This window comes from Elephas maximus, chromosome 15 (assembly GCF_024166365.1).
Source record: "Elephas maximus indicus isolate mEleMax1 chromosome 15, mEleMax1 primary haplotype, whole genome shotgun sequence".
Taxonomy (NCBI): Eukaryota; Metazoa; Chordata; class Mammalia; order Proboscidea; family Elephantidae; genus Elephas; species Elephas maximus.
In genome coordinates, this window is record NC_064833.1 from 55,671,240 (window position 1) to 55,690,547 (window position 19,308).

The 19,308-nt window shown below is 41.0% G+C and overlaps 1 protein-coding gene across 1 annotated transcript; it reads left to right on the forward strand.

Moving 5' to 3' along the window:
- Window positions 1-3,055: 3,055 nt before the first annotated feature.
- Window positions 3,056-18,994, forward strand: PSKH2 (protein serine kinase H2). Its single transcript, XM_049854080.1, has 3 exons — window positions 3,056-3,268; window positions 7,006-7,672; window positions 18,689-18,994. Exons 1-3 carry the CDS (start codon window positions 3,090-3,092, stop codon window positions 18,992-18,994), a joined length of 1,152 nt encoding a protein of 383 aa, XP_049710037.1. The 5' UTR covers window positions 3,056-3,089.
- The last annotated feature ends 314 nt before the right edge of the window (window positions 18,995-19,308 follow it).

Sequence of the window (19,308 nt, forward strand, 5' to 3'; positions counted from 1 at the left end):
TTAGAGGTTGGATTGTAACTGTGGAGTATATCTTTTACAATTCAAGTCACTTAATTAAAACAATTTATGAAATATAAACTGGAGAGTGAGTCTAGGGAACTATCCATAGGTTCAGAATTTTGATTTTGCAGGACACATTGTAGGATTTAACTTTATGCCCTTCTAACTCTGCTTTTTAAAAACCAGGTATAAGACAGAGCCAGGCACTGAACAATTAGAATCACATATTACGTATTGTTAAAAATGTTTTTATGACTATCTAGTAGATCTTCAGTGGGCTTTTTTTTATTATTATTATTTTTTAGATCTTAGTGATTTTGGGCCGTGAACGGGAATTAAGAATGAGGTCAGATTTTTTGTTTAGCAGTATGAGGTTCAATTTATTTGCTCTTGAGAAAACACCATTGGAGTAAAATTCACAGAACCAGGTGCTAAACACCGATTCCATTTATTCAGCTGGTGTGAGTGCTACAGGGAGCCACTTACGAGCACTAAACACATTGATATAAAAATTCGAATTCATTTAAAACTGCCCTTAAATCTGAAGTTCATTGAAACAATTTTATTAGTTAGGATAAAATATAATATAAATAAGTACAAATAATTAATGTGCAAATAGCATGTGATTGCAAACAATGCTTGAGGGGTCTCACATATAGTGAAGTAATTAGGCACAATAAAGAGAAATAAATGTAGGAGACTCTACATAAACCAAAAACCAAACCCATAGCCGTTGAGTCAATTCTGATTCATGGTGACCCTATAGGACAGAGTAGAGCTGCCCCATAGGGTTTCCAAGGAGCACGTGGTGGATTCGAACTGTGGACCTTATGTTAGCAAGTATAGCACTAAAACAGTACGCCACCAAGTTTCCCAAATTCTACATAAAACCCAAAACCCAACCCAGTGCCATCGAGTCAATTCCGACTCATAGTGACCCTATAGGACAGAGTAGAACTGCCCCATAGAGTTTCCAAAGAGCACCTGGCAGATTTGAACTGCCAACCCTTTGGTTAGCAGCTGTAGCACTTAACCACTACGCCAGATTCTACATTAAAAAAAAAACAGTAGGACATTATTTTATCGTTTACTTTAGGTATTATTCTTTCTCTGGGGTACTTAGGGTAAAAAAACAAAAAAACAAACCACGATTAAGATCGTTTTAACACATCAAAGCTTGGTGAAAGCCCTTGAAAGTCAAAGGTCTGAATGTAGAAGTTAAATTTTGTCTCCAAGGACAGAATTTATATTCTCAACAACACTTCCACTTAATAGTTGATGCTTTCCAGAAGAGCCCTAATCAGTGGTTTCTATTAATGTTTTCATCTTCAAGGGCTATAAGATCAGTGACTGTAGTAACCAATTCTCATGGAACAAGGCTCAGGCTTGGGGAGGGCTCGTGACAAAGCCTTCCCTGCTGTGCGGCCTGCTGTGGCCAGGAAGGAGAGGTTTCTGCAGCTGGCTATGAATCCGTTTGCTGCCCGGAGAATCCAGACACGCAGAGTGAATGCCTTGTGGAACTGCCTGATGCCTTCAGCTTCTGTCTAGGTTTGGGTTTTATTGTAGGCGCTTCCTGTTTGCTGGGCAGCACATATCCAAACAGCCCTTCCACCAGAGTTCTCTGAGGAATGGATGTTGTTCTTTGAGCTGCATCTTAACTTTTTATTTCTTTCTATTTGTTGTCTCTTCTCTTTTCCCCTCTGTTTATACAGTCTATCCTTCGAAAGAGTTAAAACTTGAGACACCAAAGCACGAGTTGTTCACTTGCTTAAAACCAGCCTTCTAAGTTTCCTAGTACTTGGAATATTCTGAGGATTCCTTATCAAGTCTTTTACTTGATAGTGACACTTCTTTTGCAGGTTGGGCTAATTTCCTGTTGGCCCTGGTGCAGTGGTTAAGAGTTTGGCTGCTAACCAAAAGGTTGGCAGTTGGAATCCACCAGCTGCTCCTTGGAAACCCTAGGAGACAGTTCTTCTCTGTCCAAATCGACTTGACAGCAATGGGTTTCGGTTTTTGGTACACATCATAATTACATGCACACATACCAAAACACACACTCATATGTGAACACAAGAATGAAATATATAAAATTATAAAAAATATGTAGTGTGGCTCATGTTAACACAGGAGTATTTATATTTACATATAGGAGTCCCTGGGTGGTGCAAGTGGTTAAGTGCTGGACTACTGGCCAAAAGATTGGTGGTTCAAACCCACTCAGAGGTGCCTCAGAATCTAGGCCTGGTGATCTGCTTCTGAAAGACCTCAGCATTGCAAACCCTATGGATGAGGTTTTTCAAACCCTATGTAACAGTTCTTTTCAAACCCTACATATCAGTTCTTTCCTGAACACCTGGTGTTACCACCGGTCGGAATCCACTCCAGGGCAGCTAACAACATGTATTATATACAATGGTTTCCTTACACATCTCATTCTTCTGTTTGCCTAGTGTTTTGCCTGGGGTTCTGGACATCTGTCTTTGCTGCCAAGTTTTTCTACCTTAGATGGACTACCAGAGGGGGAGGGTCACGTCTGTTAGAGTTGTTAAGAGGGCTGGTGGAGTGCCAGACACAGATCCGTGTGGGCTGCTTAATTAATGCAACAAGACAAGTTGTACCTCATCCTTTAAATACATAAGTTTTTAAATAATATAATGTTCATGTCGTCTGGATATGTGCTCAGCCACGGAGACATAGAAACCCTGTGAAGAGGTCTTTCATAGACTGGGCTGATTTTATATGTTAACTTATTCGTTTTAGAGACGAGGAAACTGAGGCCTAGAAAATTAAGCGCAAGACTCCTGCCGGCCTGCCTTATAGTCCATTTTGCTTTTACCGCGTCAAACTATACATGTCTCTAAGTGGCCAGTGATGATGAAGGCGTCCTGACGGTCTGCGGGGGGTTTGGAGGGTTATTTTCCTAGAAGGCCCCACAGTGGGGCCTTTTTCCAGAGCCTGCCCTAAGGGGTGTGTCGCTCTGTCCCGCCCCTTCTCGTTGTTCTGGGGATAAATGGACCGCCGCACCCGGAGCCCCTGTTTCCCCAACCGCAGGCCCTTCTCAGGAGCGCCGCGGGGCGCGTGTAGCCGGGATGGGTTGCGGCACCAGCAGAAAAGTGATCCCGGAGCCGCCCGCGCTGGCCCGGGTCAAGCAGGAGGGTCAAGGCCAAGGCAGCGGCGCGGGGCCAGGATCCGCCGAGGTGGCCGAGGCAGCTCGGAGGATGCAGGTGGTCCGCTTCCGAGCCAGGTTCGACCCCCGGGTCCTCGCGAGGTAAAGCGCCTGGTGAACCGCCGGCCTAGAGGCTGGCCTGGGGCTAGGTCGAAAAAGGTAGCCTCTCAGCAGGGAGGGCAGAGGATGAGGAAATTTAGATACTGAGGAGGAGGAGGAGCAAGGAAAGGAAGGGAATTTCTGCCCACAGGGTTGGTTGGGGAAGGAGGAAGGTTTCCCACCCCCATCCTCCGGGTCTACAGGGTATGCTAGAGTTGGGGCCAGCTAGACTAGGTTCCTGAGGGATACTCTACTAAATGCACGAAAAAGAGATGGGAGCGCAATAGAAACAGACCTGTAGGTCCACCAGACTTGAGATCCGCTCCTAGCTCTTTCATCTTGTCATTGGCAACATTCTTTAGCCTTTCTCCATCTCAGTTTCTACCTCTGTAAAAAAGGAATAATTGTATTGACCTCATAGAGCTGTTGTGAGGATAATTAAAATAATACATGTAAATTATGTTGCACAGTTCATACCCAAGTCCTCATTTGGACCTTAAAAAAAAAAACTTAGTACAATGCTTATTTATTGTCTTCATGAAATACAAGTAGGACCTAGCTGACTCCTATGTAGGAAAGGAGCAGGGATAGCAGTTTGGTTGGCCTGAGAAATAATTGCATCCGACTGCGCCATATTGGACGTGTTAATGGAGGAATTCACAGACTCCCCTTCCTCTCTCCAGTATTTGGTGTGACACAGCAGTGGCTATCTCAGCTGGCTTCTCAGGGACACTTCTAGTTCTGGCATTGTTAGCTTGCTTAATCCCAGCGCTCTGCCCCGAGTCTGTACAGACTGGCCTCTTTGGAAAGTTTTAGTGCAGTAATTGCTTCAAGATCTGTCCAGTAGCTGCTAGGCTTAGAGAGGAACAAAACTAACTGATGCAACTCAGTTTGAATCAGAGCGGATTTGGGGTCTCATCAGGACTGACTTGGTTAAACATTACCTCTGGTCATCAGTATCCAGGGAGAAAAGGCTCTTCTAGTCCATCTGGGTAACCTCCACTTCCAGAGTAGTCCCAGGGCCTTAAAGTGTAAATAGATGATAGAAGCAAAGGATCTTGGCTTCAGAGATTTTTTTTCTTCAATGTTCTTCTTTAATCATGAATTGAGCTGCAGGAGGTTAAGTCTAAGTTAGTGGCAGAACTAGAAAGTTGTCTTTCCTCTCTGTCCTTTGTGATTCCACCTATAACTCTCATAGAAAAGAGATGATAGAATTTTAATCTGACTATACTCACTTTCTTCTTGGGAGTTTATTGTAATGCATTCTGTCAAACAAATTATTATATTCTATGTTTCATTTTTGGTCCATATTTAAAAAATTGCCAGTTAGTAGCTGCTGATGAGGTGAAATTAATATTCTTATTTATATTTCTTCTGGGATGATGGAAAATTAAAGACCCCCCTAAAAACAAACAAACAAAAAACTAGTTGTCTTCAAGGCAATTGTGACTCATGCAGCTTCACGTGTGCAGAGTAGAACTGAGTTCATAGGGTCTTTACAGCTATGGCCTTTCAGAAGCAGACCACCGGGCCTTTCTTCCGAATTGCCTCGGGGTGGATTTAAACTGCTAATCTTTCAGCTTGTAGTTTAGTGCTTAACTGCACCACCCAGTTGTTTGCCTATAAAACTGACTTGGAATCTGCTCTGTGGGAGGAGGAATGTGAAAATGGAAGAAATGGGAAGAATTGGTTTTCCCCTGCTTAATTCAGTCCTTGCTTAATGTTTTCACAATATATGTGATGATTAGGGAATAATATGAATTCAGTGAATGATTCATTCAACAAGCATTTATTGCTGTTTCCTTTGCGCCAGGCACTGCGCTAGATACAGCCACTCAAATCATAAAGATGGCCATGTTTCACGGTCGTCAGGAGTTCATGAGCAAGGCTGTAGCTTCAGGAATTTGTTATTTGACATTAATTATTCAATCTGAGGCTATTTATTTCTACTACTTTAAATTTTGGCTTAAAGTCCACTGTTTTTACCATGCCAAATGACTAGCATTTTGTCAAATATTTATTATATGAAAGCCCCAACAGTATTGAATAAAACTTCATTTATTTGAGCAGAAGATTATAGTTCCTCAGAAACGGTAATTTCTCTGATAGCTGATGATTTATTCTGTGAGCAAATGAGTTTGCCTTGCAGTTTGAGGGCATTAGCGATAAATTAGTATTTGCAAAGTGCTTTCATCCACATTAGAGGTAATGCAAAACTTGGTTGGTCTGCAGGGCCATAGAATTTGAAATGCCTGTGATTATCTTCAAAATCACAGTGGGGGTGCATGTGAATAAAAAAGCAGAGCTGGAAAGGGAAGAGGGGAAAGAATCTATTTAAGATTACTAAATTATTATCTGTTTTGATAAGGTAATTGGCCAGAAAATTCAATGCCACTGTATAAAACAAAGCTGTTTCCTGGAAGCTGGTACAGCTGAATGTCATTTTTATTCAGTGAGAACATGAATACAGGGAACCAAAAAGTAGGCAGCGATAAAAATTACAGAAAGAATAAGCTAGCAAAAAAAAGAAAGAAAGTCTATTTAAGGCACAGATTGATATTTACTTTTGAATCTTCAGTATTGAGTATTTGTTTATGTGACTTAAAGAGTTACTTTCTCCTTTCTGGGTACTTTATATTTTTCTTCCATGCTCTGGCAACCTTGTTGTTATGTGTATTGCCAAGTCAGTTCTGACACATAGTGACCCTATAGGACAGAGTAGAACTGCCCCAGAGGGTCCCCTAGGCTGTAATCTTTATGTGAACAGATCGACAGGTCTTTTCTCTCAGAGAGTGGCTGGTGGGTGTTAACCACCAACCTTTCTATTAGCAGCTAAATGCTTAACCATTGAGCTACCAGGGCTGCTTCTGGCAACCTTACTTGGGAGAATTTTTAACAAAGTGGGAAGAATACCAAATTATGATGCAAATAAGAAGATCTGGATTCTAAACCTGACGTTACAATTTAAATAACCAATTAGCTAACCTGAGCCTCAAATTTCTTTACCTGTAAAATGAAGGGTTAAACTAGATCATTCTCTTAATATTCTTTCCAATTCCAAAACCATGATTCTAAGTCTAGCACCTTCCCCACATTTCTTAAATAAAGTTAGAAGGTAAAATGTGGTAGTATTCCTAAATTTACGTAGAAATTTATATGGATAACTCAAGTTTGAAATCCCTAGTCTTGGAAATCCCAGCTGACTTCCTCGTCTTTTTGTCAGCATTAATGCATCAACATTACACATTATTGACACACATCTCACGTTAAATTTCTGGTTACTTTCTTCCAAGGCCTGGTGATCTTATTCCCAGAAAAAAAAAAATTGAAAACCCTATAGAGCGCAGTTCTACTCTGACACACGTGGGGTCCCCATGAGTTGGAGTCAACGCAACGGCAACTGGCTATTACATCAGGGTTTTTGTAAGGATACAATTTTTTATGTATGTAAAATGCCTGGCACATAATAAATGTCTAATAAATACCAGCTTTTTTTTTTTTATTGTTATTAAGACTATCTACCAACTAATTAGCTTTCTATCACTTGCCTCCATTTCAAAAAAAAGATTTGGGGTCTCTTTCAAAACTGCTAAACACAACTAAGCAATAAGTGAGGCAGTAATAATAATAAGTGAGGGAACCAGGGTAGGAAGGATAAAAGGACAGAAAAGCATGGACTTAGATAATTTTGAGACTCTTCATTTCAGGAGGATAACAAGTTTGATTTTTCTTCCCAGCAGATATGACATCAAGGCTCTTATTGGGAAAGGCAGTTTCAGCAAGGTTGTCAGGGTGGAGCAGAAAGCCACCAAGAAGCCTTTTGCAATAAAAGTGATGGAAACCAGAATGAGAGAAGGCAGAGAAGCGTGTGAATCAGAGCTAAACGTCCTGAGGCGGGTTAGCCATTGCTACATTGTCCAGCTCATGGAGGTCTTTGAGGCTCAGGATTGCGTTTACATGGTGATGGAGCTGGCAACGGGAGGGGAGCTGTTTGATCGGCTCCTTGCTCAGAGATCTTTTACAGAGCAAGACGCCGTCAGGATCCTCCGGATGGTGGCTGATGGAATTAGGTATTTGCACACTTTGCGAATAACTCATAGGGACCTAAAGCCTGAAAATCTCTTGTACTATCATCCAGGTGCAGAGTCAAAAATTTTAATCACAGATTTTGGATTGGCAAACTCTGGGAACAAAAGCGGTGACTGGACAATGAGGACGCTCTGTGGGACGCCAGAGTACATAGCCCCCGAGATTTTGCTAAGGAAACCTTACACCAGCGCAGTGGACATGTGGGCTCTTGGTGTAATCACGTATGTGTTACTTAGTGGATTCCTGCCTTTTGATGATGAAAGCCACACCAGGCTTTACAGGAAGATTCTGAGAGGCAAATATAATTATACAGGAGAGGTAAGAGGCAATTTTGTTGCTATTGTGTGGGCCTAGGGTAGAGTTTCTCAACTTTGGCACAATAGGCATTTTGGAATGGATGAGTCTTATTGTGGGAGGCTGTCCTGTGCATTGTAGGATGTTTAGTGGCATCCTGGCCTCTGCCTGCTAGATACCAGTAGCAACCCCTGCCCTTTCAGTTGTGACAACCCAAAATATCTCCAGGCATGGTTAGATGTCCCCTGGAGATAAAATCGCTCCTGTTGAGGACTACTAGTCTGTAGGTAGGGAGTACCTAGATTAGTGACTTGTCTGTGACTAGCACATGACTTCATGTGCCTGAGCCGGCCCAATAGACAAGTGTGTACTCAGAAGCTCAGCATGATGCTTGGGTGTGTAGTGAGAGATTTTCTGCCTTAAATCTGGTTGACCCAAACCTTTTTTGTAATGTGATTTTTCCTCAGTGAAATGTTCACTGTCACAGCTTGGGTGAAAATATTCATCCATTCTTTGAACTTGAGACTCCCAGTGTTACGGATGTGCTAACTTTTGTTGCTTTGGGGGATGTAAGGGAAGTTGTCAGTGCTTGTTAGAGGGATTACCAACAAAGTGGGAAATTCATTTTATCTTAAGAAAGTGATCAAATTTATTTTACTTCTGATTTTAAGAGTTATTTTTTTCTAGTAAAGAAAAAAGACTTGATCATACCTACTTAAAATGTAGTATCTATGTGCCCAATAACATCACAAACGAAATTAAAAAGCTAAATAGCAAATTGAAAAAAAAGTTTTCTATGCTCTGACAGAGCTTTAATACCTTATTGTACATTTATATATTTTAAAAATGCATAAAAATTGATAAGTGGAAACTATTCATTAAAGACCAAAGAAATGCAAATGAAAACAACTTTTTTTTTTTGGTCTATCAAATTAAGATTTAAAAAAAAACTCAATTCTCAACTTAATTATACTTTATATCTTATTATGACACGACACTTCACAATTCCTAAATTATGCATGTTTTAAAAATTTAAGAACATCAGAAAATATTGATATTATGCTGCCAAGTGGGAAAAAAAGCAATACATTCATGATCACAAACGTGGGAAAAAGAATGCGTAGAAAAAAGACTTGGATGATACAAAAAAAAAATGTAAATGGGCTTATCTACTGGTTTTGGGATTATGAATCATTTTAGTTTTCTTCTTTAAGTTCTGAATATCTTTGTATTTCTGTTTTCGTTTCCTTATTTACAAAGAATACATATTTCTGTTTTGATTATATATTGCTGCACAGCAAACCACGCCAAAACCTAGTGGGTTAAAACAACAACTATTTTATTATTGCTAATGGTTTTGGGGGTTGATGGGGCTCAGCTGGACAGCTCTTCTGCTCCATATAATGTTGGCTGGGACTGCAGTCACCTAGGGGCTTGACTAAGCTGGAATATCCAAGATGACTCACTCGTGTTACTGGGTGGAAATCCCAGGTTCTAACTCAGCATGTCTCTGTATTGGCCAATAAACGAGACACTGAGGTGGGAGAACAACCTTTATTTCATTGCACGAGGAAATGCAGTCAGTCAGAGCTACTGCTGCCAAGACTGCTAGCCAAGGGTGGGCAAGTAAGTTACTTTTAAAGGGGTTTGCAGGCAGGGAGTTCATACAAGTTACAGTCAGCAACATTCTTAATTATACTAGGCAGGTACAATGGGGTTTATATATAACTTCCAAACAAAAGCAAGATTCAAATGCAAAGCTGAGTGGGGGTGGGGGGAGGAGCCCAGCAAAGGAAATGATTTTGTAATATGACACTGTAGGTGACGAAGCCAGGTAAAGAATACAACACTGTGGAGGTTCTGTCTCACTCATGTGTCTGACATATTGTCAGGAATGGCTGGAAAGCTAAGTTCAGCTAGGACCCTAGGACTACCAGGTCTTTCCTTCTTGTGTAGGGCCTTTTTCTTTCCATGAGGTCTTCCATGTGTTTTTCCAGCAGGGACGCCAGACTTCTCATATGACTCGTTAAGCCTTCTAAAATTGAGTGTTCTAAGAGGGAGAAAGTGGAAGTTTCCAATTCTACTCAATGCTGGGCTTGGTAATGGCTCAGCATCGCTTCTAGTTCTAGTTCTAGTTCTAGTTCTAGTTCTAGTTCTAGTTCTAGTTCTAGTTCTAGTTCTAGTTCTAGTTCTAGTTCTAGTTCTAGTTCTAGTTCTAGTTCTAGTTCTAATGTTACTGTGATTCCTAGGTCACCCCAGACTCAGTGTGGGAGGGGACTACACAAAGAAGTGAATACTAGGGGTGTGGTTCATTGGAGTCATCTTTGGACAAGTCCAAAAATGACTTCTTTTTTGTTGTTGGGGGGGCTTCAACTCTGTGCAATATTTTATTTTTATAAGAAGAGAGGACTAATGTAAATATGTCAAAAATATTATGACTTATTAAAGCTCACTAGTGGATATTTTGGAGCCCTGGTGGCACAGTGGTTAAGAACTCAGCTGCTAACCGGGAAGGTAGGCAGTTGGAATCCACCAGCCACTCCCTGGAAACTCTATGGGGCAGTTCTATTCTGTTACATGAGGTCACTGTGAGTTGAAATCAACTAACAACAACATAATGAAATCTATCAACCTTTTTCTTTATTTCTTTATTGGGGAAAAAAATACTTTTAAAAGGGCAGGAAGGCACAGCAGGTGGTGGAAAAGGGACAATGAGAGCAAAGACTCCTCCCCAGTGTGCAAGGGAGCCTTCATTGATTTGCTTGATTACCAGTGCCATTGTGGCAAAGTTCACACTGGGAACAATCAAGACTCAACCTTAAATCGCCTGGAGACTCTTTGAAGGCATCCTTGTGTCGCCCTCTTCCTTTCTGCTGGTCAGGCCTTCCTTGTGCTAGGGATTATTCTCAGCTCTGAGAAGACCCACCTGAAAACTACACAGTATCCCTGCACTTGGCCACCTAGCAGTTTTGTCTGAGGGACTGAGTATTGTTATGTATCTTTTCAAATGTAAGAGCTTTAATACAAGCTGGAATAAAGTCTCAATGCCTGGGGGCGAAAGGGGAGAAGGCCTATCACTGCTTAGGAAAGTAGGGTCAGGTTCCACAAAGGAGGCATTTGTGTTGTGTCTTGGAGGAGGGGTAGGGGTTTTTAGAAGAGAGGAGATTAGAACATTCCAATAGACAAATAATATATGTAAAAGCACATAAGAAAGAATAAATTGACTAGTAAAAAGTAAGGATTTAAGAGTGCATGTATGTGTGCACGTGCATGCCTGCTTATGAGTGCTTGGTAAACCTGTAGTGTTGCTCAGTCTGGAGCAGGACTGGTTGGATTCCTCTCCCAGCTGTGCTATTTACTAACTGTGCAACATTGGACACATTTTGGATTTTGGATTTCTCTACATCTAAGTTTGTAAATAAGTAATAATGAAAATGCCTACTTAACAGGGTTGTCGTGGAAATCAAATGGGCTGATAGATGTAAAGCGCCTAAATAACCCCATATATTGCTGTCAGGTGCTGTGGAGTTGGTTCTGACTCATAGCAACTCCATGTGACATGGTAGAGCTGCCCCACAGGTTTTCTAAGCCGTAATCTTTATGGGACCAGATTGCCAGGTCTTTCTTCCGTAGAGCCATTGGGTGGGTAAGTGCTCAAAAATTAAACTCTACTCAGTGATGGTGGGAGCAAAGTTAAAAGACATTTCTGATAAGAATGGACAAGATTTTGTGGCTGACAAAGTGTAAGTGATTTTCCCTTTTGGGTTAATTCACGTGGTGTTTCTAAGGCAGAGGTGTGGCAATAAGACCTCTTTGTATTCCTGTTCCTTGGATTTAGCTAGTTTCCTTATACGCGCTCATCCCATGTGTGTTGATTAAACGGATATTCAGTATGTGAGAAATAGTGAGACTGAAAGCTTGAGTTTGCTTAAGTGGTAAATTAGTGGTTTTATGGAATTTACCTTTACAGCAGAAACTTCATTTATCAAGTGTACTCTTTTCAATCTTTTAAGTGGAAGAGTGAGAAAGGTTTGGTGTTGGCACTCTGATAAATTACAAGTATTCTTTTTTTTTTTTTTTACAATTTTTTATTGTGGTTTAAATGAAAGTTTACAAATCAAGTCAGTCTCTCACACAAAAACCCATATACACCTTGCTACACACTCCCAATTACCTCCCCCTAATGAGACAGCCCGCTGTCTACCTCCACTCATGTTTCGTGTCCATTTCGCCAGCTTCTAACCCCCGCCACCCTCTAATCTCCCCTCCAGGCAGGAGAAGCCAACTTAGTCTCAAGTGTCCACCTGATCCAGGAAGCTCACTCCTCACCAGCATCCCTCTCCAACCCATTGTCCAGTCCAATCCATGTCTGAAGAGTTGGCTTCGGGAATGGTTCCTGTCCTGGGCCAACAGAAGGCCTGGGGGCCATGACCACTGGGGTCCTTCTAGTCTGAGTCAGACCATTAAGCCTGGTCTTATGAGAATTTGGGGTCTGCATCCCACTGCTCTCCTGCTCCCTCAGGGGTTCTCTGTTGTGTTCCCTGTCAGGGCAGTCATTGGTTGTAGCCGGGCACCATCTAGTTCTTCTGGTCTCCGGCTGATGTAGTCCCTGGTTCATGTGGCCCTTTCTGTCTCTTAGGCTCGTAATCTCCTTGTGTCCTTGGTGTTCTTCATTCTTCTCTGATCCAGGTGGGTTTGAGACTGATTGATGCATCTTAGATGGCTGCTTGCTACAAATATTCTTGCCAAGCAATTTGGAATTGTACATTCCTGTCTAACCCTGGTGGCGTAGTGGTTAAGTGCTACGGCTGCTAACCAAAGGTCGGCAGTTCGACTCCACCAGGAGCTCCTTGGAAACTCTATGGGGCAGTTCTGCTCTGTCCTCTAGGGTCACTATGAGTCAGAATCAACTCGACGGCAGTGGGTTTGGTTTTTTTGGTTTAATTATATTGCCCTATGTCACAGTAGACTTTTTTTGTGGGTGTGAAATAAATTGAAAGTACAGTAAGTCTTACAAACATATTCACTGGGATAAACACTGATATTAAAAGCACATTTTCAAAAAACACCACATGAGTATGACAGAAAATGGTGACCATTTGCTTAGAAGAATGACATATTCTATCTATGATTCCATACTGTTAGGAGAAAAGTTTATTGCTACACTTCCGCAGAAGTAACAAATCTGATGTGATTATGCTCTATTCCTCCAGCAATGACCCCAATTTCTTTCTGTCTCCTTATTTCCACTCATTCCTCTTATCCCATCTGTACGATATTCCTTCTCTATTCAGGTTAAGAAAAGGGGGGAGATCAGAAGACACTGTGCGTTAATTCCCTTTTATTTTCTTTCCCTATGGTGATAAGAATTTCAGTAATGAATAGTCCAATTAGGCTTGCCAAGTTATAATTCCTGTAATTTGGTTTCCATGCCTATGGTCTAGTTTCTAAATGCTTACGCTCACTAAAAATGTAGTGCTCAATAATTTTTTTAAATAATATTTTATTGTGTTTTTGGTGAAAGTTGACACAGCACATTAGGTTCTCATTTAACAATTACTACACAGATTGTTCAGGGCCATTGGTTACATTTTTCACAATATGTTAACATTCTCATTCATTCCATTCCGGATGTTACCTTTACAGTAATCTGGTTTCCCTATCCCCTTACCCTTTCATCTTTGCTTTAGAGTAATTGTTGATCATTTGGTCTCATATAGATGTTTTTTTTAAAGGTGCACAGTACTTACGGGTAATATTCTTTATTTTATGAGCCAATCTATTACTTAGCTAAAAGGTAACCCCAGGGAGTATTTTCAGTTCCAGGTTTATAGAGTATCTCAGGGCAGTAGTCTTGGGGAGTCTGCTAGTCTCAAGTCTGGACTTAAGAATTTGAGTTTGGGTCTACTGGATGCACAGGTGTGCTGTATTATAATTGCCCCCTCACCGTCTCCATAGCTGCTAATGAACATAATAGCTACAAATGGACATAAACTGTATGCTTTAGAGAGTGATGATTGCCTTCTGAAGAAACCCAGAACTCTGCCTTAGTGGGGTAAAGGAGGAAGGGCTATTCTCTGGTGCCAATAAATCTAGAATAGCCCGAACAGGGGCAATAAATGTTGCCCTTTGCCAACAGGGGGCCTTCCATTTTATTACCCCTTTTACCCTTTATTGGAGCCCTGGTGGTACAGTGGTTAAGAGCTATACTTCAATAAACTGTGTATTTAGCAATTATAATGCTTAAAATTTAAGGCTTTGCATCTGGAATGTTAGAGACTGTGTCTGTGGTGGGAGGGGTGTGCGTGTGTCTGTGTATGTAGTGTCCGGCTTTTTAATAGTGATTTTTAATAATAACTCTCTGTGGGCTTTTCTCCACAGATCATGAACATTTCTGCAAAGTAATCAAGAAATATGAAATAGTACTTTGTCAGTTTTTGCATTTTTTAAATCTTTTGCACAAGCTACTACATTTATTCTGTTAATCAAGGTTCATCAGAAGAGAACAAAAATGTGAACTTGAATGGATGTCTCTGTTGTCCATTGGACAGGAATGGGGTACCAATTAGCTCCATGAAGACTCCTAGGGCTGAGGGTAGGGACGAGAGTAAAGGGGACTATAGCACAGAACGCCGCAGGTGATCCTAGATAAAGAGAACTCTAGGCAGAGAATTTAATGTCGAAGCTGAGTGCAGAAAATTGGAGAAGGAAGTAGGACGTTGTTGACAGGAGGAAGAGGGCAGGAACAGATGGTGCTGGAATACAGAGGAAGGGAATGCGAAGTTGGGGACATGGGCCAGGGAGCAATAAGCTGAGAGGAACATGGGGGCTGTCCTGGGGAATAACCCAGCAGGGCCCTCACTGTGTCAGGCTCAACTGATGTGTAGTGGTAAGGAAGCCAGACACTTTTAAAGAGCTTGGACTGGGGCCACAGTTAAGACAAAATTGTTCATCAAGAAATTGGAAAGCAACATTTCTTAATTCTCTGTTTGAAGGGGAGAGGAAGGGTTAAGACAACTATAGAGTATAAGACACGAGCCCTCCAAATTTCTTGTATTCCTCTAAAACTAGTAAGTAGTGTAATTGCTAGTATTAAATTTTAGTTTTATAGCTTTTTGTTGTTGTTTTGTACAGTTTTCCCCAGTGTCTGTTGAAGAGCACAGATAATATAGGCAAAGAACCGGATGAGGAAAGGAAGGAAGAAAAGAAAAAGGGAAAAAAAAAAGAGAAAGAAAAGGCCCAAATTATTCACAAATACTCAGTTTACTTGTAACTAAATTAATTGATCTTAGAACAAAAGAAAGCACTATCTTACTTTTTGCATGGTTCATTACCTCTTAACACAGAAGATTTTTACAGGGGCCGGGAGGCACGTATTTATCATGGAGTCCTGGTGGCACGGTGGTTAAGAGCTTGGTTGCTAACCAAAAAGGCTGGCAGTTCGAATCCACCAGGTGCTCCTTGGAAACCCTATGGGGCAGTTCTACTCTGTCCTATAGGGTTACTAGGTGTCGGAATCCACTCGCTGGTGACGATATTTATCATGATCATACTAAGCGCAGTTAGTTTAAGAAGTTCTGGATGATTTTCCTCTTTCCAGTACCCTAAATATAGTGAGTGAATACGTCCACAAAAGAACCAAGGAAGGAGTTAAATTGGGAAGAGTTCATAGCAACAGCAACAGTAACCATCCACTTAACTTTGAAAACCATTTTCCACACACTTGATTTGATTTCATCTTAATAACAATCTGATGAAAGAGATATGATGATTTCCATTTTGCTGACAAGAAAAGTGAGGTTGTATGTGGTTCTCGAGTCTAGATCCGAAAACCAACCAGTTGCCATTGAGTCGACTTGCCATGTGTGTCAGAGTAAAACTGTGCTCTGTAGGGTTTTCAATGGGTGATTTTTGGGGGAAGTAGATTGCCAGGCATTTCTTCCAAGGTGCCTCTGAGTGAACTTGAACCCTCAGCATTTTGGTTAGCAGCCAAGCATGTTAGCCATTTGCACCACCCAGGGACTCCAGATGCACTGACCTCAGTCTCATGCTGTTTCCACGTCCAGATGAGTAACGGGTTGCTTCGGTGAGTGTCTCCTCAAGACTGTGGAACAAAGCCAAACAAAGGAGAACGTTGTGCGGCAAGGGTGTGAGGATGACTGAGCCTAGGAGGAGAAATGATAAGGAAAGCTTCATTGGAGATAAAGTGGACGTGAAAGTTGCTGAGAGGACTGAATGATGTCATCAGGGGACAGTCTAGAGTGGGAATGTGACTGAAAGCATGGTACCCCCAAATGTTTTGGGTTACATACCACTATTAGTCAAAAATTTGAGTATGCACACTCAGTATTTATTCATATATAAAGTATATTCATCTACATAATAGATTAGCCCATTTTACACATTATAAAACATAAAAATGTTTTTAGGGTAAAAAAAAATTTTTTAGGATAGGGAGATAAAATTAAAATAGATGTCTAACATTTTCTTCCTGTACCCTAATTAATGGTCTTAGATACTGTGCTTGGGAGCCACTGTCCCCTATCTGGTGACACAGTGTGAAGACTACCGTTATTTCATAAGCAAGATGAAATTCACTCCAAGATACTCTCTAGTTCTTGATGGCTCAGGAATTCTGTAATTTATAGGCTGTGTTTGAATAATGAGCTTTGGCTAAAGAATTTTTTTTCCAGGACACCAGTTACCTTATTTTCTGCAGCTGCTTTTTAAAGGTAGAGTCATTTGTAGTCACCTTAATGAGCTCTCCATAAACCTCAACGCACGTATTTAATATTCTTTCCAGAAAGATTCAATTGCTTGTCTTATAATGTTCTATTGGAGACATCTAATTTAACCGTCATTTAAATACTCTTGGGCCCAGATAAGTGTGTCTTGATCCAGGGCCAAGTAGATATCTAGCCAGAGTCAGGGCATGCTACCATGTCAGCCACAGACCTGCTGTGTCTAGACTTGTAGAAGTTACATTTCCCCCCATGTTTGGATATTTAGCAAAAAATGTTCTTTTTTTATGACTTTCATTTTTGCAATAAACTTTCTTTTTTGATTATAATATGTAGTGGTTTTGGTGAAAGTTTTTACAGCAAATTATGTTCCCATTTAACAATTTCTATACATACTGTTCAGTGACGTTGGTTACACTATTCATAATGTGTCAACATGTTCATTATTTCTGTTCTGGTTGTTCTGTTTCTATTAATCTAGTTTCTTTGCCTCTCTCCCCACCTTTACCTTCTCATCTTTGTTTTAGGGTAAATGTTGACCATTTGGTCTCCTACAGATGATTTTTTAAAGGAGCACAGTCCTCATGGGTGGTATTGTTTATTTTATGTAGCAAGTGTTATTTAGCTGATAGGTAACCTCTGGGTGTGGTTTCTGTACATAGTTTAAAGGGTGGGGTAAATATTTTTCACATCTCATTTACATAAATAAACTGAAAGGAAAAAAAGCAGTTCCTTTACTGGTTTCTTTTGATTCAAACCTTAGGTAAATAGCAGAGTGCTAAAAGATTGAAAAGTGTGGTATCTGCATACGGAGTCTGATTTTTCCTTACAGCAAGGCAAAGACAGTAGGTCATAAGGAGTCCCTTATCTCTCCTGGGAAATACATTTTTGAAAAAAACCACATCAACCAGAAATTATGTTTGAAATACAGCAAATGCATGGGCAATTTTCTTGGTGTTTCTCCTTTGTAGATGATGAAGGATACAAAACTATGTATTTTTTTCCAAGTATATGCTCTGTGTTTATCGGTCACGCAGAAAACAAGTTTGAATAGAAAACAACAGTCCCCATCCATACAAAACCATCAATGAATTGCTGCTAGTGTACTTAAAGCGTGTGGAAACACTGTAAATCCTGCCAGAACAAATCCCTAAAACATCAAGTAGCTAGCTGCTCACACTCTGCTGTGTCATGTCTCTGCTACATGTGAATCCCTCTTGCAGTCAGCTGACTGGGAACACAGAGGGCCCTGTGTGTCCAGAGAAAATGGACTGCAGGAGGGTCCCTCCCTGAAGCCTCCTTCCTTCCCCTTCTTTTCCCAGGAGATGTAGGTGTCCCAAGTCCAGAGGAAGCTTACAGGAAACAAAAGCAGATAAATTCGACATCCATTCCACCTTCTACCCTAGCTCATTCTTAAAGTCACAGGGACTCTATGAAATGTCCAGAATGTGGCAGACACCAACCAGAGGTTTGTGTGGTTGACCAATGACAGCTGCTTTGCCCTGTCCAGCCCAGGTAAATGTGATGTAGGAAATGGAATTGCTAATGGCGCAGCACGCCTGACAGACTTCTGGAAAGGAATTCTCACTCCCTGAACAGAGAATTTCTGTGTTCCTATTTTGTTTTTATTTGCTAAAGAGATGTGTCTGTGTGTGTGTGTGCGCGCGCACGCGCAAAAGTGGAGTTTTAGAGTCACTATATGTTTAAAAATGCAAACCCAATCCTGTCACTTCCCTGTTCAAATATACTTCAGTGGCTTTCGTCAGGCAGAATAAGCATCGCTCTTAGTTTAAAAAGCAGTGTAGCCCATCTCCGGAGTCCCTGAACAGCACAGACGGTTAAGTGCTCCCCTACTAGGTTGCCAGTTGGAACCCACCCACAGGCTCCCCAGAAGACCAGCCTGGCCATCTGCTTTCGAAAGTTCACAGACTTGAAAACCCTACGGAGCAGTTTTACTGTACACAGGGGGTCGCTATGAGCAGGAATTGACTAGTCGACGGCTAACAACAGCAACTGTACGTATATATATATATTTAATTTTGTTGTTGAGAATATACACAGCAAAACATACACCAATTCAGCCATTTCTACCTGTAAATTCAGTGACATGGATTACATTCTTTGAGTTGTTAACTGTATATATTTTGTGGTATGTTATTCAAATCACTGATTTGAAAAAGTGTTTTGGATTTGTTATGCGTTTATCCATATAATTAAGAATATGATCCCTTGCCTCTCCCTCTCCCTTTCTGTGTATACAGTATGCGCCTTTAAAAATTTGTAATATATTTCTTCTCAGCCTTGGCCAAATGTTTCCCACTTGGCGAAGGACTTTATAGACAAACTACTGATGTTGGACGCTAGCCATCGCATGTCAGCTGGCCAGGCACTGGATCACCCTTGGGTGCTCACCACGGTGGAGGGGACTTCCATGAAGAATCTTCAGAGGGCTATTTCCCGGAACCTCAGGTGGAGGGCGTCTCCCCACTCCCAGAGTCCTGGATCTGCACAATCTTCTAAGTCACGTTGTTCTCACCAGTCAAGGCCTATGTGGAGCAAGAGAAATTTAGGAGTAGAAGAATCACCGGTATCCGCACTTCTGTGAGCAGGTAAACTTTAAGACCAGTTTATTCAATTTTAAGTCAGATTCATTAACACCATTAACAGCATTAGGTCAACAGAGGCCCATTTTGTCAGTGTTAAAGCACCTTAAAGCTCCAAGGATATGGAAATATGTGGTTATTGTTGGATAATGTAGACTTTTTCTTTTACCATTTTTGATCTATATGTTTTTGTGTGTCTGTATCTGTTTCCCCAAAATATGCTGCGGCAAAAGAGTAATACTAAATAAATACTACAGGCATTTATTTAACTGGAAATTGTAGATGAATGGATTACATAAATTATGAGATTATAGGA

Coding starts and splice junctions, on each gene's coding strand:
- PSKH2 (XM_049854080.1), top strand. CDS start 3,090: ATGGGTTGCGGCACCAGCAGAAAAGTGATCCCGGAGCCGCCCGCGCTG. Junction 3,269..7,005: donor GACCCCCGGGTCCTCGCGAG/GTAAAGCGCCTG, acceptor TCTTCCCAGCAG/ATATGACATCAAGGCTCTTA. Junction 7,673..18,688: donor AATATAATTATACAGGAGAG/GTAAGAGGCAAT, acceptor ATTTCTTCTCAG/CCTTGGCCAAATGTTTCCCA.